The sequence below is a fragment of the Natator depressus genome, chromosome 8, assembly GCF_965152275.1.
Source record: "Natator depressus isolate rNatDep1 chromosome 8, rNatDep2.hap1, whole genome shotgun sequence".
Classification (NCBI taxonomy): domain Eukaryota; kingdom Metazoa; phylum Chordata; order Testudines; family Cheloniidae; genus Natator; species Natator depressus.
The window spans coordinates 28,925,312-28,952,239 of NC_134241.1; the positions used below are offsets into that span (position 1 = coordinate 28,925,312).

At 41.8% G+C, this 26,928-nt stretch overlaps 2 protein-coding genes across 4 annotated transcripts in view; both read left to right on the forward strand.

Annotated features, from left to right (window-relative positions):
- WWC1 (WW and C2 domain containing 1) overlaps positions 1–11,078 on the forward strand; it is a 136,031-nt gene extending 124,953 nt beyond the window's left edge. For 2 of the 3 annotated variants that reach the window (XM_074960667.1, XM_074960669.1), the window contains 2 exons: positions 2,588–2,709; positions 3,274–5,689. In XM_074960667.1, coding sequence (XP_074816768.1) covers positions 2,588–2,709; positions 3,274–3,340 — 189 coding nt within the window. In that variant the 3' untranslated portion in view covers positions 3,341–5,689. Of the gene's footprint in view, positions 1–2,587; positions 2,710–3,273; positions 5,690–10,984 lie in introns of those variants that run through there. The other variant, XM_074960668.1, reaches the window with a different exon arrangement.
- The window catches only part of RARS1 (arginyl-tRNA synthetase 1), a 28,788-nt gene continuing 10,124 nt past the window's right edge, over positions 8,265–26,928 (forward strand). Inside the window, exons 1-6 of the mRNA XM_074960674.1 lie at positions 8,265–8,396; positions 14,294–14,428; positions 15,398–15,586; positions 22,867–22,978; positions 23,768–23,868; positions 26,680–26,801. Coding sequence (XP_074816775.1) covers positions 8,352–8,396; positions 14,294–14,428; positions 15,398–15,586; positions 22,867–22,978; positions 23,768–23,868; positions 26,680–26,801 — 704 coding nt within the window. The 5' untranslated portion in view covers positions 8,265–8,351. The remainder of the gene's footprint in view (positions 8,397–14,293; positions 14,429–15,397; positions 15,587–22,866; positions 22,979–23,767; positions 23,869–26,679; positions 26,802–26,928) is intronic.

Genomic DNA, 26,928 nt, shown 5'->3' on the forward strand with positions numbered 1-26,928 from the left:
CATTATACAAGGCACTGGGGAGACCTCATCTGGAATACTGTGTGCAGTTCTGGTCTCCCATGTTAAAGAATGATGAATTAAAACTGGAACAAGTGCAGAGAAGGGCTACTAGGATGATCTGAGGAATGGAAAACCTACCTTATGAGCTTGACTTGTTTAGCCTAACCAAACGAAAGCTGAGGGGAGATATGATTGCTCTTTATAAGTACATCAGAGGGATGAATACCAGGGAAGGAAGGAGAGGAGTTATTTAAGTTAAGTGCCAATGTGAGCACAAGAACAAATGGATATAAACTGGCTATCAACAAGTTTGGGCTTGAAATTGGACAAAGGTTTCTAACCAACTAAACCTAACTGGCTTCAAGACTGAGCTTGATAAGGTTATGGAGGGGATGCTATGATGAGACTGCCTACAATGGCATGTAGCTGATCTGCGACTGCTAGCAGCAAATATCTCCAATGGCTGGTGAAGGGACACTAACTGAAGAGGGCTCTGAGAAATTTTTCCAAGATGTCTGGTCAGAGGATCTTGCCCACATGCTCAGGGTCTAACTGATCATCATATTTGAGGTCGGCAGGGAATTTTTCCCTGGATCAGATTGGCTCAAGATTTTTCATCTTCCTCTGCAGCATGGGGCATGGGTCACTTGTAGGTTTAAACTAATGTAAATGGTGGATTTTCTGTAGCTTGAAGTCTTTACATCATGATTTGAGGACTTCAGTAACTCAGCCAGAGGTTATGAGTCTATTACAGGAGTGGGTGAGTGAGGTCCTGCAATGTGCAGGAGATCTAACTAGATGATTATGATGGTCCCTTCTGACGTTAAAGTCTATGAGTCTGTGTGTAACCCCTAACAGAAGTGGCAACTTGTTTTAGTTTTCCCGCTTAACCTTGCAGTTGCAGATCTCTATTATAAGCATAAGCAAACAGCGTGCTAGTCACTTTGGTTTTCAAATATCTAGTGAAACTAAATAAGCTTACACTAGAATACAAGTTGCTCTGTCACTTGGCATTTGTCTTTGAAATGCATAAATAAATGGGTCTTGTGATTCAAGCTTGGGAATGATATAATCTCCTTTGAGAGAAATCAGTAACAAGATTGGCTATTAAACTGGTAGAAAAAGGCAACCTCACATTCTTCTTCGAACTTGGTCACAGCTTCTGTCATACTTTGCTGACTAGAAAACCAAACCAGAGGATAGTGAAAGATGACAGACAACTTGACTGATGTTTATGTAGTTTCAATATTCATCTTATAACAATTGTGCTTTCAGAAAACATTGGGTATAAAAGAAACATAAGGCACTAACTAAAACTTTTCAACAAGTATTCATTTCAGTTTTAGATCATTAGAATGGAAATCCCAGGCGTTCTACCTTATGTCAAAAGGAAATGATTTGGGAATATTAATTATGCAGGATTCCCAGTTGGCCATAGCAGAAAATATCTTTTTTCCCCAGATTATTAAAACTGCATTTTATTTGACAGTTCTGAAAGCATCTACCATCAAGGAGTGGGTTAAATGGCAGTGATGAAAAGGATGCTGATAACTGGAAACACTAAAGATTATTGCACAAAACAATTTTTTCTCTTTCTGAAAGTTGCCTTTCTGTTCAAAATGCATTCCTTTTCTCTCTGGAGAGGCTAAAAATAAAACTCAGTGCTTCAAAAAGAATGGAATTTATAGATAAGGTGGGGGAAGCTTCAGGAATGACTGAATAGCCCTAAGTAGAGGTAATAGCAAAGTGGGCCGCTTTCGGACATATTTCACAAAAAATGGGATTGTTCTTTATTTGATTATGATAATCTCTTTGATGATAGACTTCTAAATGTTAGCTAAACTTTCAACTTTTCTTCTTTATCTTAACTAGTTCCTCAGGTTAGTCCAGAGGGAGAGCATCTGGAGGCATACTGCTTTCACCCTCTTTCATAAGTAAAGCACGCATCTCATCCCTCTTATACTTCAGCTTCATAATCTTGTAAATGCCACATTAAACACACACACACACACATTGTGCCATTGACTTATACTATTCCTTCTGCAAGAAGTTCACCCAGGTGCTCAGGGCTCCCTCTACACCACACAGACTTTGCAGGGGTCCCTGTGCTGGAACTGAGGCAGACAGGATTGATGTGCAGGGGGGCTTTTCCATCTGCTGGGCAAGGGTTTCATTCTGGCTCTGAACAGGCTGGCATGCAGGGGGCTTTTGGGGTTGAGCTGCTGAGGGTACTGCTAGATGCTCATTGAAGCTGATCCACTGGCCTCAAACCCCAGACAGAGGGGTTGCCCAGGGGTCAGCAGCCACAGTTCCAGCCAATAGGCTAGAATAGACATTGCAGAAGGGCTGCATTGTATTCACAATGAATGGGCATATTAGAGGTGGAAAACTCCTGCTAAATCTTATTCCAGCTTCTATGGTTTATGGCCCCAAATAGTTGATCTCACCAGAATGCCTTTATTTCTCTCCTTTAACATACAAATGAAATAACCTTTTTAATGTGACATGAGCTTGTTGGTTTAGGGAAGAATCAATTGGTATCTTCTATATTGTACATAAAGTTTCACTCTCTTCATCACTCAATTAGGTCGAGAAAACAGAACACAAGTGTGAGCTGAAAGCGGATAAAATGATGAGAGCAGCCGCCAAGGATGTACACAGGCTGCGAGGACAGAGTCGTAAGGAGCCCCTGGAGGTACAATCATTCAGGTAGGAATGTCTCTAAAGAGGAAAAAGTTATTGCTGCAAAATTTTCTTTTGCATAACTTCACTTCACCATGAATTTAAGTGTCCTTTACAAAAGACTGTTACTGTGCTGCCTGAGTTAGAGAGATTTGCATTTTCTTATCCAAGACTAAAATCTTGCGCTCATTTAAATCCACAGAATTCATGTTGATTTCAATGAGAACAGGCCTGGATCCCAATATTTTCTTTATCAGGCAGTAGTACAACGCTGCTTAACTTGTCTATCCCTTTGTTTAAGAAATGAATCACCTATGGCTGTCTTATTGTAACACACTTGTGAGACCTAAAATGGTATGATAGTAGCAAAGTGATGCTTTTTTGTAACAAGTACAATTTTGTTAGTTTTACTGTAACCACTTACAATGCCTGTCTCTGAAATGTAAGTAAGAGGTGTGTTGTGTGTGTGGTGAAGCATGGGACTTTTCTTTTTGTGTATTAGTTGCCTGGGCAGTCTTTCTTCTCATAGGATGTCCAAATCTCTGGTGGATTCTTTATTGTATTAACAACTGATGGTGGTCTTCTTTTTAGAGAGAAGATGGCATTTTTCACACGACCGAGGATAGACATTCCAACCCTCTCTGCAGATGATGTTTAATCACCATAAAGTATTTGTTTTCCCTGACCATTCCATAAATACAGTTTGGTTTTGCTGAAGTTATTTATGTGGTATTATGAAGGTACCAAGTCATTTGTACATTAGAGCTTTTGTCGGTTTTTTAATGTCTAAAGACTTTTTTAATTTTGTTCTATCATTAGAAAAACCAGCATTAAAGTGACAAGATTGTATAGTTTGTATATTTAGGAATGTATTTTTGGGAAAGAATTTTAAATAAGAACAAATGCAGCCTGAAGTGCTGTTCTTAAATAATATTCTATTTAGACTTATTTTGTACAGCTCTACCTTTTAGAGGTTTTACTGCAATAAAATAAATCTGAAGGAACCTCACTGCTATGTTCTATGGCTATAACACATCAAACTCTTCCTAGTTAATATTGTGTTCAATATAGAGAATGCAGGGAACCATTTTTTTTATTCTGAAGTGCTGTGAATGAATACTCTGAGCTGTGAAGTGTTTGCATTTCCTGCTAGGTCATAAAAATGGGTGTAGAGTTGAAATACTTGCACTTTTTTGAGATTTGTACTTTCAGCTCATGTTTATAATGGATCTGTTTGTTTAACAAGTTCCAAAAGCCCATTGAAACCACTGCTGTAGGAGGAGGGCTGCATGGAACACGAGTCAATTTTAGGGTTATTTTTTAATAAAGTGAGTTTTCTGGATGAACTTACCTTTTTTCTCTTTTTTGTTTTTTTAATACAATTCCCATCAAGTGGGGCACAGCTAACTCATTCCTTTTCTAATCCACTAACCTGGGATAGCTATTCTATCATTTTTAAACTCTATTTTCAGAGTATTTTTTAGCAAGTAACTCAGTGGGACTTAGGCTCCACAGTCATTCAGGTGCTTTTAAAGATTTTTGTCCTTACATATAAAGAGAAGACCCTACGGTTGCTTAGGAATATTTTATTACTTATTTTTCTACAGTTTAAAATAATAATAACAATGCAGAAAAAGCAACTAATATATGTACACAAATATACAAAGCAAACGCGTGAAAGCACCAGTGTTTAAGCACCCCGTCTTTTCTAGCACATCCCAAATTGATTTGCATGATATACTTGACAGCTTTGTCACTAATTCATCTCTGCAGACAGTTTAGTCTTTAATGCATGTGTGACTCTGAGCCCAGCTTTTAGGTGTGGGTGTTCAATCCACATACGGGTGTTTCTAAGAACTGAACTGCTCAGTTTATTTTATGCCCAAGTGCCAATTGGACCATTCAAATGGCAAGTTTGGATCCATTTTATCAAGAGATTGTGCTTTCCATAGTATTAGAAATACTATTTATTTTTCTTGCACTCCTGTAGATTGAGCTCCCCCTCACAAAATTTAATTGTATGCATTCCTTTGGATCATTAATTTGTTTGGGGCTTTTGGTGGCTGAACACGTGCTCCACAGAATAGAGCACTGGCAGTTTTATATGATACAAAAAATACTTAAGTGAGTAAACTTACACCCTCTGTTCTACAAAAATGGACTGTTCTAAGTAAATAAGACTCTCTGCAGATTGAGGGCACTACATACTAATATATATGAAGGGCCACAGTTAACCCCCGTGTGAGAAGGTGTAACTCTGCTGAAGTCATAGAGCTGCACCCCGGTGCTGAATTTGACCCAGTATTGTACTACAAAGAATCCAATTCAAATTTTTAGCCGTACAAGTTGCACTGTTTTGTAGGAGTGGGAACCCCCCCCCTCATCATTTTAGGGCCTGATCAAAGTCCCGTTAAATTCAATGGAGTCTTTCCATTAATTTTAATGGGAGTTATATCAGGCCCTCTGCCAGGTCAATACAATGCATTTCACTTCTCAGATTTGTTGTTGGCTGTTTGTAAAAGATTATTTTATGTCAAATAATGGATTTCCAGTCAGTAAAAATAAACTATGAAACTTGGTGTATTGCTGCTAAAATCAAAAAGCTCTTAAAATCTTATAATTTTGTAGTAAATTACCTAGTATTGAGTACTTGAATGATGCTGCTTTAAAAAATATCTACCATATTGCTGTACTCTACAGAATTATGAAAAGGAGATGTGACTACTTTGTCCAGAATTACTGTAATTGATAGCTAAATTTTCATCAAACTACTAGCTGCTTTGTTATATAATATTTGGGGAATTTAACTTTGAAAATGCTGATTTGAATGGTTTTTATTGTGCTAATTCTTTATTTTCTCAAACACTTCTAACTTTTCCAAACCACCTTTATAGTTATGACTCTACTATGGTGGGATGGAATTGGGGAGAGAATGCAATTAAGTCCAGAATAAAGACTAAATTACATTAGTCTCTGTCCATTAAAGCTGACAAATACTTTTAAAATGCAGGTCTTTGGATGTATATACTATTTTTCTATGTATGAAACATTTTAATAGGCAACAACTATACATTTTTATCCTATGTATATTGTAATGGTTTTGTCAGAATTAATGGTAATTAAAAAATATTACAAAATTACATAGTTGGTCTACACACTTGTATGTTTGGGGTGGGAATAGGGGATGTTTCAGAACTAACTTTAAGTTACAGTCATGGCAGAGTCAGCCATGGAGGCAGCGTCACTAGACACTGGGCAGAGTCAGCCAGGGTGGCATGAGGCCAAGGGAGCAAGGGAAAAGGGTGGGAAACAGGCTGGGAAGGTGGTGTGAACACCATCTTCAGTGACATTATTGGCCCGCTGGGAGGATCTGAGGACTGGTACTGGCCCTAAGGTAAATTGAGTTTGAGACCCCAGTTTATACCTTTGGAGCAGAGACCCCTGCCGTGAGTAGTGAGGTGGAAGAAGAGGAGGAGAGGGAAGATGCAGCAGGGGGTTCAAGTTCAGACCTGTTCAAGACTCCATCACAGTCTAGCCCAGTGGTCTCCAAACTTTTTATTGTCATGGCTCCCCCTTACCGATAATGTAATCTGTCCGTGTTCCCCCCAAACTTCCAGGAACTGGAGCTGTGGCTGGGGTCGTAGCCTGGAGCGGAGCTATGGCCAGGAGCCAGGCCTCGGCTGGGGCTGGAGCAAAGTTGGGTAGCGCTCCCTCCCTGCCCACCATGGCAGCTGGCCCCAACCCTGCCACATCCCCATGAACATTCCTCCGTGGCCCCCTGGGAGGGAGTGTCCTACAGTTTGGGGACCACTGATCTAGCCAGTCCCACCAGACAAGCACAGATGAGCCCAAAGAAGGGAAAGGGACCTTGGATAAATGTGTGCATACATTTTTCCTTGCAGGGTTTAAATTAGCCCATCCCCCAGTTAACAAACATAGGTATTGACTTCTCATTGTTTTACTTGTATGAGAAGAGATGTAAGTACAACACGTAGAAGTAGAGTTAGCATCTGTTTTTCATTCTGCTGTTGGGTTAGGCTGGGGGAGCGTGAGGGAGAGCTATGTAGAGCATCGTATTTATGCATATAGGGATGTCTCTTGTATTCTCAATGAAATTTCAGAGAGATTCTCTGCAATCCTCTCCCAAAGGTTTCTAGGGATGGTTCCCTTATTTCTTCCTTTGTGGTATGACACTATCCCATGCCATTCCATGGTAAGACTGGCTAACACAAATGTAGTTAACAGGTTAGTGGTATATGGGCTCAGGTGGCTTCCTGGTGCCAATAGCAGCTATGTTCTCTATACCTTTGTTACCCTCAGCACTGAGATGTCAGCTAAAACCACCACTACCTGTAGCAGCATAGTAACAATATTCAGTGCCATTGCCCTATACTCTTACCCATGGTATGGGGACGAAAATTGTATTGTTTCGTGCAACCAAAAATCCATCACACCCCTTGCCATTACTGTGGCTGGGCCTGGAGAGTGGTGCTGTGCAGAGGCACTTCAATGCTGAAGCATCAATGTCTTATTAAAGCAATTGTGGGAATAAGGGAAATAACACTACAAACTGTATGTGGACTATTGCTGGTACTGAGCAGGGCTGCTCATTTAACTTGGAACTCTGGGAAATTCTTGTAATGGCATGGCAGTAATCATTAATCTCCAGCTGCAGCCTCGCAATGACATAAATTCCCCTCTACTCTGTAAATTCTTCCTCCTTGACTCTGCTGAAGCAGCTCACCTGTCTCACCCACCAACCCACCCAATTTATCTCCCCTATACCATATCAGTTCATGCACATACATGGAAGCACTGCACATTCAGCTGAATGAGTCACTGTTGCTCCAAGGAAGGAGGGTGGTGACTGGCACTGCATTCACAGCTCCTGGAGGACCAGCCTGGACTCAACGTGATAAGGCCTGTGAAAAAACATCTTTTACTGGACCAGGTTCTGTTGGTGAGAAAGACAAACTCTGCAGCTACATCGAGCTCTTCTTCAGCCCCCAGGAAAGGCTCTGTGTAGCTAAAAAGCGTCTCTCTCTCACCAACAGAAGTTGGTCCAATAAAAGATATTTCCTCGCCCACCATGCCTCTAAAATCCTGGGACTCACTTACTCTGGGCCTTTTTAAGAGTCAAACCCCACCGCATGGAAAACAGGGAGAGCCTCTATTTCCAGACAGCTCCACACTCGGCAGGCAACTCTTTAGTAAAGAGGGGCAGGCTCTGGCGGGAGGACACTAACTCCCACCCTCCGCCTGCGAGGACGGCTAGCGCTCAGACCCTCCACTGAGCTGCCAAACCACCGCTGTGCCTGTGCGCACGTGGGTCACGGTGACATGCTGCCGGCAGCCCCGCGCGTTCACCCACGCGGGCCTCTGGCGAAGGAGGGCGGCCTCCACCCCAGCCCGGGGCTAGCCCCAGCCGCCCCCTGGCCGGCGGGGCGGGGCCCGCTCTCCTGGGAGCAGCAGGGCCGGGCCCAGCGCACTGCGACACGCCCTAAACTCAGGCCCGGCTCCCCATGCGCGAGGCGGGCCCTCCCTCGGCGTCGGACCGAGCGGTGGGGCCGCCCCTTCCCGTCTCCGTGCGGCATGTTCCTTCCGCTTCCGGCGCGTAGCTGCTTCCGCTTCCGCTTCCGCTTCGCCTAGCCGCCGGGGCCCCGGTGAGGATGGAGGCTCACGTGGCTCAATATTCCGCTCGGCTCCTGCAGCAGGTCAGCCCCGCCTCCCCCGGGAGAGGGACGCTCGCCTTAGCCCGGGTGCCTCTATACAGCGGGCTGCTCTGGTTCCCACCCCCCACTTCCGTCCTGGGCTGGGGGGAGGGAGCCCGCGCCGCCCGCAGCCTGTCTCCGGGGGCTGGTGAGGGACACGCGTCCTCTTGGCCCAAGGGTTCAGTGGGCGGGGGGCTCGTAGTGGGGAGTCTGCGGGGGATGCCCAATGGGGAGGCTGCTCCGCCGCCTGGGAGGGTCCAGTGGCACCGGCGGGGAGGCTGCTCTGCGGCCCGGCGCGGGGGTTCTGTTGGCCCCGGGGTAGGCAGGCTGCCCTGAGGCCCGGGGGGAAGCTGGCGCTGGGTCTGGAGGGGTGGCACAGGGACCTGGGACCGTGGCGCTGGACGTGGGTCTTTGGAGGTGAAGCCACACAGCGCCACGGTGACGCTTCACCACCGTGAGCCATTGTAGAAAAATCAGGGCGATCTTACCAAACTGGGGCGGTGGCACCTTTGGGAGCATCTGCCTGTTGCCTAGATTGTAAGCACGTCGGGTGCAGGGACTGCGTCTTTGTGTCAGGCAGGGCTGAGTACAAAAGACGCTGCTGCCGGCTGGCTAGCAATCTGAGCCCTGCCAATGCCATGCTGACCGGCCAATATCCCAATATCCTGCCGCCTCTTGTGACAATGCTGCTGTACAAGATGCCAGCCTGTAACTTCATTCCACACCAGCCTGGGATTCTGATAGTGCTCCAAGGTCTTCTCTGCACACAGTTTTTGTATCAGTATAACTATGTTGGTTAGGGTTTGCTTTTTTTAAAAAAATTGATACAGTTATGCTGGTACAACCCCTGATGTGAATGCAGTTCTGCTTCAAAAAATAACTGCATTCATGCTAGGGGGATTGTACCACTGTAGCTATACTGATTTAGTTAAAGCAGTACAACATTTGTGTGTAGGAAAGTCCTTAATTATTTCAGCATAGGTGTCAAAATCTCTGAGAGACAGAGAGATCTGCTATGCATTGTTGGCCATTCACCACATACAAAACACCCTGCTTCCAGGTCCACTTTGCTGTACTTTCCTTGTTCCTTCTTACAAGGGTAGCCACCTAACTATTGTGTTACCTCACAATTGCTGTATATGGTTTTCACCTTCAGAAGGAAAGATTAGTCACATATAATAAATCTTGTTGGTATTCGACAAGCAAAGTGCATATAAAGCGTGATTGCTGAAGAGAGCAATAAAATGAAGGCAGGAAAAGGTCAGAGGCAAAAACATGCACAGGAAGGCAAGGAAAGAAACAAACAGATGGGATGAGGGAGGTAAATAGAAAAAAATGAAGAGGGAGACATCGGACATAAAAGCACAAAAATAAAAGAACTATGCTGCCCACTAGAGTTTAGAGAAGGGCAACATTGGGCCCAACTCAGTGCAACTCACCATAGGTGAAGGGATCTTCAGAAACCTATCTGACTGCAGGATCAAAGCTCAATGTGTGAAGTTAGCCTTCTCTTTCACATAATAAAAGTATTTGTCCAATTCTTAACTAGTATAATGACTTTGGCTTAAAAAGGTAATCTACAAAGGGGAAAAATGGGTTTGTTTTGCTACTTTGTGTTGTGCTCAGAAGGCCAACAAGTTTTAGTTTTTTTAGAGTTTTTTTTCCTGCTTTGTCTCCATTAGAATTCAGAGTTTGTCTACCCTCGAAGATGGTGGGGACCTAGTAGGATTGTGACAACACTTAACAAGAGATTTCCTGAAAGGGAAAGAGTGTTTGAAGATCTTTTTATATTTTTATATTTTGTTTGATAGTAAGATCTGCTTAACTAAACGTTTGGAAGAAATTATGTCTCTGAAGGAGTCTATAGCCTGTCCCCTTCCGTGGAGGTCTCAGAAAAGTCCCACCACTTACATCTGAGACCTCAAATGAGTCTTCCAATAAAACTGAGGAGGTCTGCCATTAAAACTCTTGACATCTCTGATGTAAAAAATAAATCATAAAAGGTAAAACACCAACCACAGTCAGGCCTTCTTCATTGCTCCTAAAGAAAATTCTGATTCAAAGTTTACTATCTGGGCTGACAGCCCAGTGTTAGATCACTGTGAAGTGGGGTCAGATGAATACCAGGTAGGTCCATGAACCTTTCCCAGTGAATGTGGAAGCCTAACTCATCAATTTCTGCACAATTTAAGCTTTCATATTAATTAAAATAAAGAAAAGTTTGTCAGAGATAGTAAGGAAGAAAGTCTTCCAAATGAGAATGGATGTTGCTTTGTCTTCCTGAGTCTGGTAGTGCCTCTGCTCATTTTGTGAAGCAATGGCAGTGTGAAATAAGAGAGACTGTGGTCCGATTGGCTGCTGATATTCAGAGTCCTATGAAACTGGCCAAAGTCATGTCGCTTTCATGCACAGCTGCTTGGGAAAGCTCCGACCAGCAGCAGAGTCAGGGATTGTTGCTTCTGAGGAAGAAGACCTTCCAAAAATGGAGATTGGGGGAGGGGTGAAGTAGAGGAGTTCTTCCTCTCCATAGCTGGCTTCAGAGGAACCACTGTGAGTTGGGTGAAAGAGCCAAGTGCTGATCTTTGTCTCAGGTGCAGATGACGTGCTGCCAAGAGACTTATGGGGAGGGGAGAAGAGGCAGAAAGCTGTTTCTCATTTCAAGAGCTAGAGTGGGTGGAACTTCAGGTCTCCAGATATCTGCTAGCCAGAGGCTGAGAGGAGTGATCAAGTCCAGAGAACACTCTGCCAGAAACTCGTCATCCCGTGTGGAGGTTGGCCTCTGGAATTTATTGGCATATACACACTTTGTCTTTTCTGTCTACCTGTGATTTAATTCTCTGTCTTGTAAGTGTCTAGTATGTTTTTCAGGCCATGATGCAGACTGACACATGACGAAAAATTCGGGATATAACTCTGATTATTTTGTGTGTGTCTGACTTCATCTGACACTACCTCTCCTCATTTCCTACGATATTTGCCCTCTTCCTTTGTAGTTGCTTTTGGGGCTGGTATCTGTAGAAGAGAATCTTAGGCATCAACAACTAAGTTTAAGGGCAATACTGATCTTGTTAAAAAAAAGCTTTAGATTTTGCATTCACAGGTGAGAGGAAGATTTCTAGATCACAGCTGACCAAAGAGCCTTTGGAGATGGCAGCATGGCTTAATGCATTCATCACAGCTTCTCATGAGGTGGTCATCAGGTATGACCATCTATTGACAAGTTGTGTTTAGTCCAGGGGAAAGGTTACCTTACCACGGCAGCAGTGAGACAGATGGCGCTTTTTCCTTCCCTCTCCTGGTTTTCTTTCTCTTGGTTACACATATAATGCCATCTCCCACTCTTGCTCTTCCAAACTCTGAGATAGTATGAAAGAGAAGTCACAGATAAAAGTGAGCTGATTTGTTAAGCCTTTGCATGAGTGTACTTGTGCACCCAGGTTTGATGGTATGAATTTCAGATGGAAAATAGAGAATTGATAGTATGCTCAAATACATTTTTTAGTCTCTAAGGTGCCATAAGTACTCCTGTTCTTTTTGTGGATACAGACTAACATGGCTGCTACTCTGAAACCAATTAAATCTCTGTCTCTTTTCATTTTGCAAGATCTTTAACTTGTATTTCAGTCTGAAGCTATTTGAAAATGTGTTTCCAAATGATATCAAAGTGCAAATAGTTTGGAACAGTACAAAAATAAGAGGAAAGGTGAGAAATATCCTGTCCACCAGTTAGGGTATGGGGTTTTTTTTTTTTTTCTGTTAGAGCAAATTGGTCATTGATTAATTCGTCTTTGACTTGCATTTATTTAAAAAACAAGAGTTAAATATCTGGATCAGGGAGCACCTGTATATGGAAAGTTTTAAAATGGTAGAATACTGTGTATAAAGGAAACCTCAGGAAAGATAGTTTGCTCTCTGGCTGATCACAGGAATTCCTATAATGCAATTTTATCATGAGTCTAATGATGACATTAGGTTATTTTTCTTAGAGACCCTAGAATCTCAAAAGACTGCATGGGAATCCCAGCCTTCAGTAAGTTTCTGGCCTTCATGCTTGTAGAGAAAAATTTGAAAATGTGAAGCATGTTCACCTAAGAGCTCAGAAAGCAGATAAAAAGAACCCCACGTTTATTATTTTTAAATAAATGTAATTTTTTACGCCAATCTCATTGGGGGGGGGTGGGGGGTTTGTGGCCTGACTCATGATTTGCTTGAGGTAGACAATACTGGAATTCTTAGAAGATGGTGCTCATCTTGAAATACAAGGAAAATATAATGCCAAAAGTTTTAAAGACCCAAATTGTTCATTTGTTACAAATAAAAAGGAACATGAGGTCACATGACAAATTATTAATGAAGCTGAGCTGTGGTGCTCTTGCAATGCAAATGTTTCTATTCTCATTGGCTTCTATGGCTTCGAACTTTGGTAGGATAAAATTGCCCATTAAATGTACCTCTTTGCTCTGCACGGTAGAGAGAAGCAAATGGAAAGGTGAACGGAAGCTCCATTCCACGTTGTCTCCCATGGAGGCCCCTTTGCTTTAGCTCTGCAGGGTTGGGGCTCTTTGGCTTTAGGGGAGGTCTGACTGGAGCTGGGAGAGGGGAAAACCTAAGGAGCAACCAATCTCTGGAGCATGCTTCCTTGGAAATCAGCCACCCACAAGTTACTATTGATGGGAATTCTCTGGGTCTTTCCCCCTTATCAAGGGGGAAGTATCAGGAACTGTGCTGCGAGAGAGGAGAAGCAGTTAGGCAGTCAGATGGGAGTGAGGGTATCTGCAGAGATGGCTTCACTGTTCCCCGTGGATCTACTCCCCAAAAAGCTGTAGCTTATTCTCTTGTGTGTGAGACCATTGTCTCTCCCCCTTTGCAGTCAGTGAGTCAAAGGGTATGTCTACACTGCAATTAACAACCCACAGCAGGCTCAGGGTAAGAGGTGATTTCATTGCAGTATAAACATTTGGGCTCGGGCCAGCGCCTAGGCTCTAGGACCCTGCAAGGCGGGAGGGTCCCCAAACTTGGACTGCTGCCTAAGCGGCAACATCTACACTGCAATGAAACAGCCCTTTAGCCTGACCCCTAAATACCTGAGTCAGCTGGCACTGGCCACCCACGGATGTCTAGTTCCATTGTAGACATACCTCAAACTTCTCGAGGCTTGGACTTATAGCGCCCAATGTGGATTTATCCTCAGAGGAAAATGTGACCCTGCGTTTGGTCTGATGAAACTGAGTGTGAAGACTCTCAGCCTGAGGGGGACTTTTAATAAAATCAGAATGGTATCTGTGTGCTTTTTTTTTTTTTCTTTCAAAAAGAAAGGAGTGGGTGGGAGGGGCTATAACTTTGGAGCTACTTAGCTTTAGCTGTAGCCCTCCCAGCTCTCAGTTGACAGAGGAGAATGGCTTACTGCACTGAATATAGCCTTATTGTTCAGACTTTACTTAAAGGGCTATTTTTCCTTTATGCAGGAGTGGTTTTGTAAGGTACTTTTTTCATCTACAAAAATATTAGACCTTTTAAAAAAAAAAAAATGATGAGCTGACCCGGCAGATGCTTTCCCCTTTGAGGAGTCTTATTAAAGCCCCAGTACTGTCTTTGAAGCTAATAGGACTACTCACGTGAGCACAGTTGCTCTCATGTTTAAGTGTGTGGGAGATCAAGACCTATAATTACTATGAATTTTCATTACCAACATGACAGACTCAGTGTCGGAGTCTGTCAAAAGAAACGTGTGCTAATTGTTGCTAATTACTCTTTTGTAGAAGTGTTCGGCTTTGTTATGGTTTCCTTTTGGGCTATGTCTTAAAGAAACGAGCTAACAATCAAAGTGCTGTTGCAATCTACTCCAAGAGTTACCTCAGATGCAAACATAGCAGCTGACGTTATTTTATTTTATTTACCAGGAAAAAGAGATCAAGATCTTGGCTGCAGAGATTGATCGACTGAAGAACTTTGGCTCCTTGGAAGTATCTCCAAGTTTGGAAGGATTGCGAGACGAAAACGCAAAGCTTAAGTACCGGCTAAACATTCTTCAAAAGGTGAGGGAGGAAAAATAGAGTACATATTGGTATATGCTTTCCTTCACATCAGGCTAAGAGATTTTATTTTGTTACAGCTAATGCTAGGTAACAACTTGTTCACCCTGCACTCTGGTGCCACAGTTGTAAATGGTATATTATAGAGCTCTGTTCTTTCATAATTCTTTGGACAGTGTGGCTTTTTGATAACGTTTTGGTATAATTGCCCGTAGTCAGTTAAGCATGCTCTATAATCTCTTCTGCATTCTTGGAGTAGGGCACTCCTGTTAGAGTTGAGACCCTACTGAGGTCACCTAATGGCCACATACATAAAAGTATGAAAAGGTTTGCTATACCTGAATCAGTGAAAGTATTAACACTGTTAATTTCAAAGGGTAGGGGTTCTGTCCTAAAAATCTGGGAATGAAGGTTAAAGTGAGAATGGTAGGAGAAACTATTTAATCTAGAAAGTAGTAAAAGCAGGGAATAAGGTGTTGCTGTGTAAAAGCAACAAAGATAATTGGCATATTTCAGAAGAGATATTTATTTAATAAATATGTGTATAGGGTGAAACTAACGCCAAAGCAGAGGGATCCAGGCAAGTTCCTATGCATCACATGAACCACCCATAATGCATACAGTATGAAAAGGCCCAGTCTTTCCCCCATTGACTTCAGTGGGAACAGAGGCAGTATTAAGTCCGACCATTGTCAGTAAGAAGTTCCTGAAATAAAATTTGTAGCGCTTGCTTAAGAATGTTTAACTGTAGGGTACATCCAAAGACTATGTACTGTGGAAACTGAAAGCCAAGTTCTTTGGTGGTGATGCTTTTATCACATGACGTTTTCTGTAGTTTGAATTTCAGTAATACCTAGAGGCCCCAGCCTGATCTGCTCGGGTTTGCCGGGCAGCTTTTGAGTGAGAGTGAAGTAACTTCTTCTAGAATACTGTAACCTTAGTGTTTTGTGTTTTGACATTGTTTTCTTTCAGAGTCTTCAAGAGGAGAGAAATAAGTCCATGAAAAGCATGATTAATATCAACAGCCGCATTCAGGAGATCTTTAGAGATGCCATCAAGGCTGCATATCCGGATTTAGAAAACCCCCCACTAGCAGTCACGCCAAGTCAGCAGCCCAAATTTGGGGATTACCAGTGTAACAGTGCTATGAGCATAACAAAGGTAACTCTATTTAAAAACAATTCTTGGTGCATGGAACTTCTGTGGGGTATGAAGCTCTCTAATGATATATCCAAAGCAATATCAGGTTCTATATTAGACACGTTTTAGAGTCTGATCCTGCAGTCTTCACTTATGTGATGACATTGAGCTTGGGGAATTTTGGGTGCAATAGGAACAGGCCCTTAGACTTCTGTTCTGATGAATAGTGCAAGACTAAAAGGATTCTGAAGACCATCAAGGCTAGCTTAACTACCTCTGAAGTCTAGGTTTTTGTAGCTAGGTAAGGGGCAGTGTTCGTGCATTCAAGGGAGTATGTGTTGCTCTTTTAACATTTCAAGTACTTTTCAATTGCAAGTTAAAGAGACTTGAACCTCTGGCTTAATTATTTTATTGCCATAAATGCTTTACACTTGTTCCCATAAAATAATCCACTGTTTCTCCTCACCCTAAACACACACTTACTATAATGTTGTACAATGACTTCTAGTTGTATTAATCAGACAACAGTAGAACCACAGCCAGACAACAGCAGAACCTAGGGTGGCCAGACAGCAAGTGTGAAAAATCGGGACGGGGATCGGGGGGTAATAGGAGCCAATATAAGAAAAAGTCCCAAAAATTGGGACTGTCCCTATAAAATTGGGACATCTGCTCACCCTAGCAGAACCCCATTTATCTGACCCTCCCTTTACTGCAGGGGTCCGCAACGCAGTGCCCGCGTGCGCAATGGTGCCTGCCGGGACAGTTGTGTGCGCCCGCAGGACACCACGCCACCAAAATGCTGCCGCCGAGTGTGGCCGCCGGAGAACCACCTGCCGAAATGCTGCTGAGAAGCGTTGCCGTTTCTCGGCGGCATTTCGGCAGCGACGCTTCTTTCCGCTGCCGCTTCTCGGCGGCGTGTTTGGCGCCCGCCACAGTCTTTTGGGAATAGGAATGTGCTATTCCCACAGAAAGGTTGGGGACCACTGCTTTACTGGTTTTCCACAGTTACAGAACAACCAGGACTGCAGGGCCAGAAGCAGGCGATCTATCCTGTGGCCACTAGATGGCACTGCAGCATCCCTTTTTCTCATTCGCCAGTTTCTCCAGAGTTTTGATCATTGTCCCACTTAGACCAGATAAACAGGATTCTGCTATAATTGGGCCATGTGGTCTCATGCACAAATGCAGTACTTTTGGCACCTTATTTAATGAATGTAACATAAGTCAATGATGTCAGGCTTAGTATGCCCCAAAATTATGCATTGCCTGAGCTGCACACCACCAACAAAAGATAACATGCAGCAAAACGTACTATATAGTTTGCTGTCGTGTGCTCTGCAAACTACCTGTGAGAAAACAGTAATATTAACCATTGTTCAGCAAAGTTATTCCAAGAAAGTTGAGGGTGGGCGATGAAAAAAGAGGAAAAACTGCAGGAAGGGAGAGCCAGTAATGCTTTGTGAGAGATATAGGATAATAAAGGAGAGAGGGATGTCAAGTAATAATGCATGGCATGGAGTTGTTTTAGAGTATGTCTTCATTGCAAAGTTAACCCAAATGATGGGCACGAGGGTGAGCCAACTCGGTTGTGAGCAGCCACACTGCAGAGCCACTCTTGAGTTAGTCCGTCCTTGCTGGGGCTGTACTACCCAGCTGTGTCACTAGGACTTCTGGGATACATCTCAAAGTTCTTTATGCTGCAGGAGACTAAGGCTCTTCGATTCTTTCCCAGTGAATTGTGGAAGAACTCATCCTTCTGGGCACATGGGGGGAATTGTGGGAAGATGTTGGAGGACAATGAGTGGCTCAGCCTTCCTGCTCACTGCAAAGTGTGCAAATTACCAGCCCAAGTGAGAGCAGGCTGGGGCCTCTAGTGGGCTTTAGTCTATACACCCAAACAAGCCAGCTAGTCCAGGTAGAAAGCACCACCAAATTCAGATCAGAGGTTATTGTTTGTGGACAGAAGCTGGGCTAAGAACAAAACCTGAGTAAGAGCCTGGTTAGCTCTTTAGTGAAGCTGCAGCCAAATTTGTAGGTTCTGGGTGAGTCCTGGGAGTGTTCTTTGTTTTTTAAATGAGAGAGTGAATAAATCCGGATTGCTGCCTCTTAAGAGTGTGTTTGATTACTGCAGCAACCATGCAGATTTTCTGGGGGTTCACATAGCATATGCAAATCAACACTTTAGATATGCTAGTGAGGCCTCGAAACCCAGTTTCGAGCAGTGTAAAAACAGGATATATTTAGACCTCTGGTGCGCATGATGAGCAAAGACAATATTTGAAACTAGCTAGTTATATATATTGCAGTTATTTCCCCCCCCCCCCCCCCCATTTCCCAAGAGGAGGAATGTCTGGATTCTATAATTTCTGGAGAACACATTTTTAAGATCAGTCTGATTTTTAAAAGCTATTTCAGATCTGAGCAAAAAGGAAGCAGTTCTGATAAAATCAAATGAGATCAGCAATATCTCATAAAAAGAAAAGAAAAATGGAACCAAGTCTTTTGTCCAACGAATCAAGAAAACTGACTTCTCTCATAAATATCAGCTTGTCACAAAAGCTCTGGAGAATCTGAGAGAATTGTCTTTTGGACTAGCTTTGATCTGTTCCGCCTCCCACCCCCCAAAAAATCTGTATTAGTTTTTATATCATCTATTTATTTTACATAGTCTACAGATACATGCAGACAAGGTAAGGTACCTTTCTTAAAGTTTGGTTATCCCCCTGCCAATTTCAAGTTCCTACTCCATATCACTGCAGTGCTGGAGCTGTTTTTTTTAAAATGGTCAGAACTATCCTATCCTAGCCAAAACTATCAATTTTTCATTGACTTTGGTCTCAGAGTGGCTGACCTGTTTTGACCAAACTTTCTCCTCAGGCAGACATCAATCATGGAAAATTTCAGCCTAAAAACTTAATTTGTCGACGTTGTAGGCTACTGATATCTCGGGATTATAATGGAAATTGTTTGGCAACTTTAATAACAGGCATTGCTGTTGAGTGTGTGTGTGTGTGTGTGTAAATTCTTTGACACCTGGTTAAAATATTCTTAGGGTTCCTTGATGGTTTTAGTGTTGCCCTTTTCAGAGTGTACTTTGGCTACTGAGGAGCAAAATAAAAGAGGAAGCAAATGAAGAGTCGGAAGGGGTTGGGTTATAATGAGGAAGCAAAATTAGGCTCTGGGGAAAAATGAGTAACTTAGGTGCATTGTGAACTAACGGAAAGTGAATTTCAGTCTAGCTGTGAAAGTATCCAAACTTCCAATGTGTTCATGTCTTTGTCGCTTTATAAACGTATGTCTTCCACACTATAATTCTCAACATAAGTAGCTTTCCTGTTTTATGAGTTTTTTCATTAATAAGGGTTTATTAATTTATTAAACATATATCTCTTTATTTCAGAGCCCTTGTTGTAATAAGCAAAATGCTTGTCTCCCCATGGCATACCTACAGGGGTTGTTATATACAGCTGCTATGCAAACTGCCTGTCTCATGGGGTTTCACTCCTGGGCAGCATTGATACGTGCCAGACAGCAGCCTCTTGGTTTGAACTGCCAATGCAGAAACAGCCCTCACAAATGTGTGTTGTCTTCCTTAGATCTCATTAGCATATTATGACAGCCTCAGCCGAAAGATCTGTCTGTCTCTTAGCGTAACAGGTCCTTGGGTGACTGCACAGATACAAACTTTCAGAGTATTGCCCTTTTTTTAATATCTCTTGACCGCCACTTTACCCCAATTAAGTCATTGTTAGGATTCTCGTACAGTACTGTCTTCTCTGTGTCTACTTTGTTTTCATTACTTGATGCCCAAATGCGTACTCGCATTTGAGGGTCATTTATATAGTTTCTCAAGTCCCAGACTGTCAGAGGAACTGATGCCTTAAGGCTAGCTGTATTGGACTTTGATACAGGCTTCGTTCTTTCCTTACACATGGCTCTAGAACTCTCTGTTGTTCATACAGGACTAACAGTGTGCTGGGCACTATGGAATTGTAAAGGCCATGTGGCCTTTCTTCCCCCACCCCCAGGAGCATGATTCCAACTCCAGTTAAGCTCCCTTGTTATAACGTGCACCTTGCTAAGTCATGTGACTCCCAAGAACTGCATTCAAAAGAGACCGAAATCTGTACACTGCTGCTGTGTGGTAGCAGGAATGACTCTGACCCCTGCGCAGCACTGATACATGCCAGCCAACAGCCTCTCCGTTTGACCTGCCAATGCGGAAACAGCCATCACAAATGTGTTTTGTCTTACTGGGAGCTAATTAGCATATTGTAACTGGGGTTCAGCCAGAAGCCCTGCTAGCGTAACAGATATGTGGGTTATTGCCTTCATGAAGACTTGGATACCATCACCTGTAATTGTTGGCTCTACATTTATTTCCCCTGTTTGGCAGCTTATCCCTTGTTGAGCGGTTGATTAACGTTATTGCTGCTGAAAAGAGAGGATTTTTTCCTTGCCTATTCTCAAGCTTTACTCGGGCCATGTTGTGTTGATGGTAGGATCAAATGAATCATATAGTGCCGCATTATATCTGAAACTGAAACTTGTTAAGCTGTAACATTTCATGGTGGACTGGATGTTAACAATATAACATCCAAGAGTCTGGAATCCAAATCACTGAGAAAATAATACAGCCTGTGGCCTTGGTGTGCAATGGTGCTTACCTCACAAGGTGATAGATGTTTGAAAACACCACAGAATGACAGAAGAAAATCAAATTCCATGAAACACACTTTTATGTCAGATTTCACACAGCGTGAATGCATAGTTTGTTCAGTGAATTGATTTATCTCACAGAATTTCATGTCCTCAATGCAATTTTAAATATCAGGGCCCTCTTAAAGGGTAACTTGTAAGATTCAAAGAGTCAGGGGACTTGGGAACTTGTGTTCCTCCTCTCCCCCACCCTGTATTAAGTTTAATGGAAGGAAATGCTATTTTACAACAAATTTGCTAAGCTCATAGATATTTAATTGCACTGTTCTCCTTATAGTAGTCCTAATGCAAGACAACAGATCTGCCTGATTGTGATTCACATATCAGAACGTCATTTGCAATACTTAATGGCAGCCCAGCTCAGTCTTAGGTAGTTATTTCTCTGAGGTAATAGTTTTAAAGATACACTGTCAGATTAAAAATCATAATAAAAATAAAACCAATACATTTCCTTCACTTTGGTAAAAATAACACGTTTGATTATAAAAACTAAACATTTTAAAATTCTGATTTGCCCATCCCTGTTTATATTGAATAGTTATTTTTCATATGATTCTTCTCACTTTTGTTTTTTTCCTAGTCAGTGTCGCATTTTGGCTCTCAGACACTAGCACACTGTTAGCACACTGTTGTAATGTGTGAGTTAAAAATTGGGCAGGGGAATGTTTGTTTTAAAATCTGATCTTCGTTACATTTTGTAAAGTAAATTTTGAAGATTTGTATGAAGTTTTGGCGCTCTACAGAGGACTGATATGCCCAGTTTTTGGACAACAAGGGAAAATTGTAAGGGACGGTGTGGACAGTGCTTACTTTTTAAAAATTTGCTTTCAAGACTGGGCATCCAGCTGGTGGGATTTTCAGAGTCACTGCTGTATGATGCTGTACACACCAGGCATGGCTGCCTTCCCTGTTTCTAAATATCACTCCCCTTCACTCCAGCCAAAGTCACTCAAAACACTTTAGCTCCCTTTCGTTTTCACCCAGGGCCTGCTAGGGCAGTACAGTGACCTCACGTGCACTTGAATGGATAGAAAATCCCCCAAAATGGATTTGGCCATGATGTGGGGGAATTAGTCACTGATATTTTTAAAAGTGATATTAAAGCTGCTTTTCCCTTTCTGTGCTTGCAGGAGTGATGGGAGAAGCAGAAAAGGGCAATTCCACACACACTCATCAACTTTTTAAATGCTTGGGCAGGTGCAAATAGCCAACTGAGCCCCTCATCAGATGCTGGGTACTATGGGGATTTTCAGATCTGGTTTTGGCTGACCCCAGGGTTGTAACTAAATTAGAAAAGAAGGTGCTTTTTTTGTTTGTTTTAAATTCAGTTAGTGAACATGATTTGAAACAGCATTCCGTGCCTAGTGTAGGCACAGTTCAAACCACACTAGCTGGTTGTGGTGTAGCCTGGAAGGAGCTTAGGTTACAGCCAAGACCAGCTAGCATGATTTGAAAGGTTTTCACTAGGTGCTGAGTGGTGCTTCAGATTAGGTTGGCTAACTTGATTGAAACAAAAACCTAGCTTAGAAAAGGCCCAGATTGCCAGAGTGCTTAATCGGGGCGACCTGAGAACAAAAATGTATAGTCCTCAATTTTGTTTTCAACTGATTGACAAGGTGGATGGCTTTAGGTGTTTTGGACAACGTTTTACAGACATCAGTTTTACATTTGTCACCTACACATAGGCTACTAGAATGGCCCTTTTGCAAGGTTTCATTGGTCATTTTTGCCTCAGTGGCATCTCTGTCAGCTGCTCTGTGTACAGTGAGAGGACAAGATCAGAAACAAGAATAATCAAAGCCAAACTCAACAACTGTCGCCTCCAGCACTGATTCAGTTTCAACAGCTTTCTTGGTATGGACATATAAGAATGGAAGACCAGTGAATTCCAAAGTGTGTGTGCCAGTGATCATATGGATGCCAAAAGGTTTGATGGCACAACAAGATTGCCAGTGATAGACATAAAGTGGTCTGATTGTATATTCAGTTTAAGCACCTTGCCAGAGATCAATCCGAGTGGCTCTTGATTTGCAAGAAGGCCACGTTTCTTTGAGATTTGCCATGATGATGATTAGTGCTTAGTGGGATTTTCAAAAGCAACCATGCAGATTTTCTGGGGGTTCACATAGCATATGCAAATCAACACTTTAGATATGCTAGTGAGGCCTGGAAACCCAGTTTCGAGCAGTGTAAAAACAGGATATATTTGGACCTCTGGTGCGCATGATGAGCAAAGACAATATTTGAAACTAGCTAGTTATATATATTGCAGTTATATTTTTCTTTGCACTTTTCTGTTATAAACTGTAGTATCATCAGGACATCTTAAGGTGGTACCAAATTCCTCACGTTTTAGGACCAGATCTTGTCAGGGCTTTGTGTGTAGCACTCCTGTTAACTCCCATGGGAATGCCATGTGTGACATGCTTACAGAACTAAGTTCTTAATATTCCACAGAGATTATTAGAAGAGAGGAATTTAGTGGGTCTTGTCAGTGTAGTATCAACTCAGGTTATATTTTATTTTCCATCAGATTCCCCCAGGATTAGACTGTACTGAATCCTCTCGTTACATTTCAGATGCTTTCCAAAACCAACGAACAGAAAGTGAGCCCAAGAGAAATTGCTGATAACATTTCCAGAAACATTCCTGACAATGAATACATTGAGAAGGTTGAAATCGCTGGTCCTGGTATGGTCACTCTATTGTTGTACCTTCCCAACATTTAAATTTGATGTTGCAGCTATTCTACAAAGTGGCAATAAAGGAGACAAAATCTAGTTTGATTATTTTTTAGCTTTATAAATAGAATTAAAATATGAATTACATTCAGTTTTGCCTGATTAATTTAGCAGCAGAAAATCTGCTTAATAGCACTTGCATTAGAATCAGTGGGTGAATTTCTTCCCGCAGCTCAGTAAAATCAAAGCAGTGCCCATATGTTCTGCAAGTCTGAATTTTTTTAAATGTAACACTGTGGTTTTAAATATATGGTAATTGGTGGCACCTGTACATAGCACATAGCCTCATGTGCGTAAGTGCCTTCAGGATAACTCACTGGAACAGCTTTGTGTAATGTCACTTACGTATATGAGTGTTTGCAAAACACCCCAAGATATGCTTTTTGTCAAATATTTCGCTCTTGGGTTCACTCTTGATTACAAAAACCCCAAAGCAGGTTATGTACTTAGCAGATCTTGTAGCATTTGATACATATAGTTTAGACATCTGTGCTTAATAGCAATTTGTTTGTGGAAAACAGTCTCTCATAACCTGGTAAATTAACTATCATTTTTTCAGAGAGTGATCATGTTTTTTTCCTGTTATAGAAACAAAAAGTTTATTAAGATGTTCTGAAGTTAGTTTTAAATACTGTGTTTTCCTTGTATCTAGGGAATTGTGAACTTTGGTACAAAACAAAATTAAATGGCTTTCTAGGATACTTTTATAGCACCAACAACCATTGTTTTTCCTCTAAAGGTTTTATTAACGTCCACTTGAGAAAGGATTTTGTGTCCAAACAACTGAGCAGTTTACTGGTGAATGGAGTTCAACCACCGGCTATTGAAATCAGGAAAAAGGTGTGCTAGTAAACTTTCATTAAAGTTTCAGTACTGCTTTCAGTGCAATAGCAAGTGCTGATGAATGGTTCTGACTCTGATTTTGCTTGGTAAGCATGTACTTTCTTACTGAGCTTATAATGAAGCTTTTAACAAACATTCCAACTACAAATACACAAGTTATTACTTTTTTAATAGTGGGCACTTCAGGGTTGCAGCTGTTGTGGCAGAGGGGGAGACTAGGACTGACTTGGCAAGGAGACGTGGACGAAAAGCCTGAGGAGTGGAGACTGGGTTGTTAAGGGGAATGGGACATGGGAACATGGATGGGAAAGAGACAGGAGAGGGACAGGTGGGAGGGAGAAGAAGGGGTCGAGCTTGGGAGGAATGGACAGAAGAACCTGTGCCCACTCGAGTACTCTCCCTTCAGAGCCTGGAATGAATCCTGTGATTCCTGAATCTCACTATTCCTTTTTTGTCAGCAAATATCTGTCCAGACTGTGGGCAAAGTGTATGTCTCATCCCCTTCTTCTCGTGCGGTCCACATAGAGGACGACAGCATACTATCGCTATCAGTTACTCAGCTCAAGTGGTAGCAAATTATCACACAGAATATAAAATGTACAGTATTCACTTCATATTATTTTTTATTACAAATATTTGCACTGTAAAAATGATAAACAAAAGAAATTGTATTTTTCAATTCACCTCATACAAATACTGTAGTGCAATCTCTTTATCATGAAAGTGTAACTTACAAATGTAGTTTTTTTTGTTACATAACTTCACTCAAAAACAAAACAATGTAAAACTTTAAAAAGGTAAAACTTTAGAGCCTACGAGTCCGCTCAGTCCTACTTGTTCAGCCAATCGCTAAGACAAACAAGTTTGTTTACATTTACGGGAGATGCTGCCCACTTCTTAATTACCATGTAACCTGAAAGTGAGAACAGGCATTCGCATGGCACTGTTGTAGCTGTTGTCGCAAGATATTTACGTGCCAGATGCGCTAAAGATTCATATGTCCTTCATGCTTCGGCCATCGTTCCAGAGGACATGCTTCCATGCCGATGACACTCGTTAAAAAAAATGCGTTAATTAAATTTGTGACTGAACTCCTTGGGGGAGAATTGTATGTCTCCTGTTCTGTTTTACCCACATTCTGCCATATTTTTCATGTTATAGCAGTCTAAGATGATGATCCAGCACATGCTCATTTTAAGAACACTTTTACTGCAGATTTGACAAAATGCAAAGATACGAATGTGAAATTTCTAAAGATAGCTACAGCACTCGACCCAAGATTTAAGAATCTGAAGTGCCTTCCAAAATCTGAGAGGGATGAGATGTGGAGCATGCTTTCAGAAGTCTTAAAAGAGTAACACACTGATGCAGAAACTACAGAACCCAAACCACAAAAAAGAAAACCAACCTTCTGCTGGTGGCATCTGACTCAGATGATGAAAATGTACATGCGTCAGTCCGCACTTCTTTGGATCGTTATCGAGCAGAACCCGTCATCAGCATAGATACATGTCCTCTGTAATGGTGGTTGAAGCATCGAGGGACATATGACTCTTTAGTGCATCTGGCACGTAAGTATCTTGCGACGCCAGCTACAATGCCTGTTCGCGCTTTCAGGTGACATTGTAATTAAGAAGTGAGCAGCATTATCACCCGTAAATGTAAACAAACTTGTTTGTCTTAGCGATTGGCTGAACAAGAAGTCAGACTGAGTAGATTTGTAGGCCCTAAAGTTTTACATTGTATTGTTTTTTGAATGCAGGCTTTTTTTGTACATAATTCTACATTTGTAAATTCAACTTTCATGATAGAGATTGCACTACAGTATTTGTATTAGATGAATTGAAAAATACTATTTCTTTTGTTTTATAGTGCAAATATTTGTAATCAAAAATAAATATAAAGTGAGCATTCTACACTTTGTGTTCTGTGTTGTAATTGAAATCAATATATTTGAAAGTGTAGAAAACATCCAAAAATATTTAAATAAATGGTATTCTATTATTAACAGCGTGATTAATCACAATTAATTTTTTTACTCGCTTGACAGCCCTAGTCATTATGTAATTGAAATTTGTATCATATGTAAATGCACATGGAGTCTGACCTCAAATCTGGCATTTCCTGATTTCTGAGTGCTTGACTTCGCAACATTAATAATTTTCCTTTAACATAGTTTTTTGTATGCTATATATATATAAAATCTCTGTACATCCATCTTGTTTGTTAAATGATCGTCCTTTACATAGCTTTGTGTAAGTTTCTTGGGGGTACAGGGGTCTGTGCCAATGGATCTGATTTTCAGGATTCGGCCTAAAAAGGGTGTTTTTGCTCTGAATTGTTTGCTGGAGTTTGGAGCTAAAAGCCACATTTAGAGTTTGATGTGCCAGCTCATTGGGTGGTTATTCTACTTTTTAAAACCTATCCTATGCTGTGTACAAGAGGAACATTTATTTTTAATTATGAAAGATTTGTTTGTAGAGTGTAAGTAGGGATGCAGCTAATTTTCACAGCCAAATATTTGTTGCAGCCAGAAGAGTTCTAGACATTTAGAGCCTGAGTTTCAAACCATCACCAAACTATAAAATGACTACAGTTATACACATACAGGAAATCTGAGCTTGCCCAAATGGCCAGTTGTAATTGACCATTTGCCACATGCAAATACATCACTTGTGTATGCAGTCATGGTGACTGCACGTATCCATAAGGCATGTATCCACAACTTTGCAAATCTTGCCCTGAGAGCAGGACATTGTACAGTGCGTCATTTAATAATGTTTCTCTTCATTTGTTGCCCTGTCGAAGGTGGTGGTTGACTTCTCTTCCCCTAACATTGCCAAAGAGATGCATGTTGGTCACCTGCGCTCGACTGTTATTGGAGACAGCATGTGCCGTCTGTTTGAGTTTGTGGGCTATGATGTTCTGAGGTGAGCACTGTTGGACTTGGCAGACAAGTTTGTTTATCTCGATTTGTACAAGTGCACCAGTGATGCCTGTCCGTCTGTTCTAGCCACCCTTAGTATAACTTAAAAATACATCATAACTAATACGCCA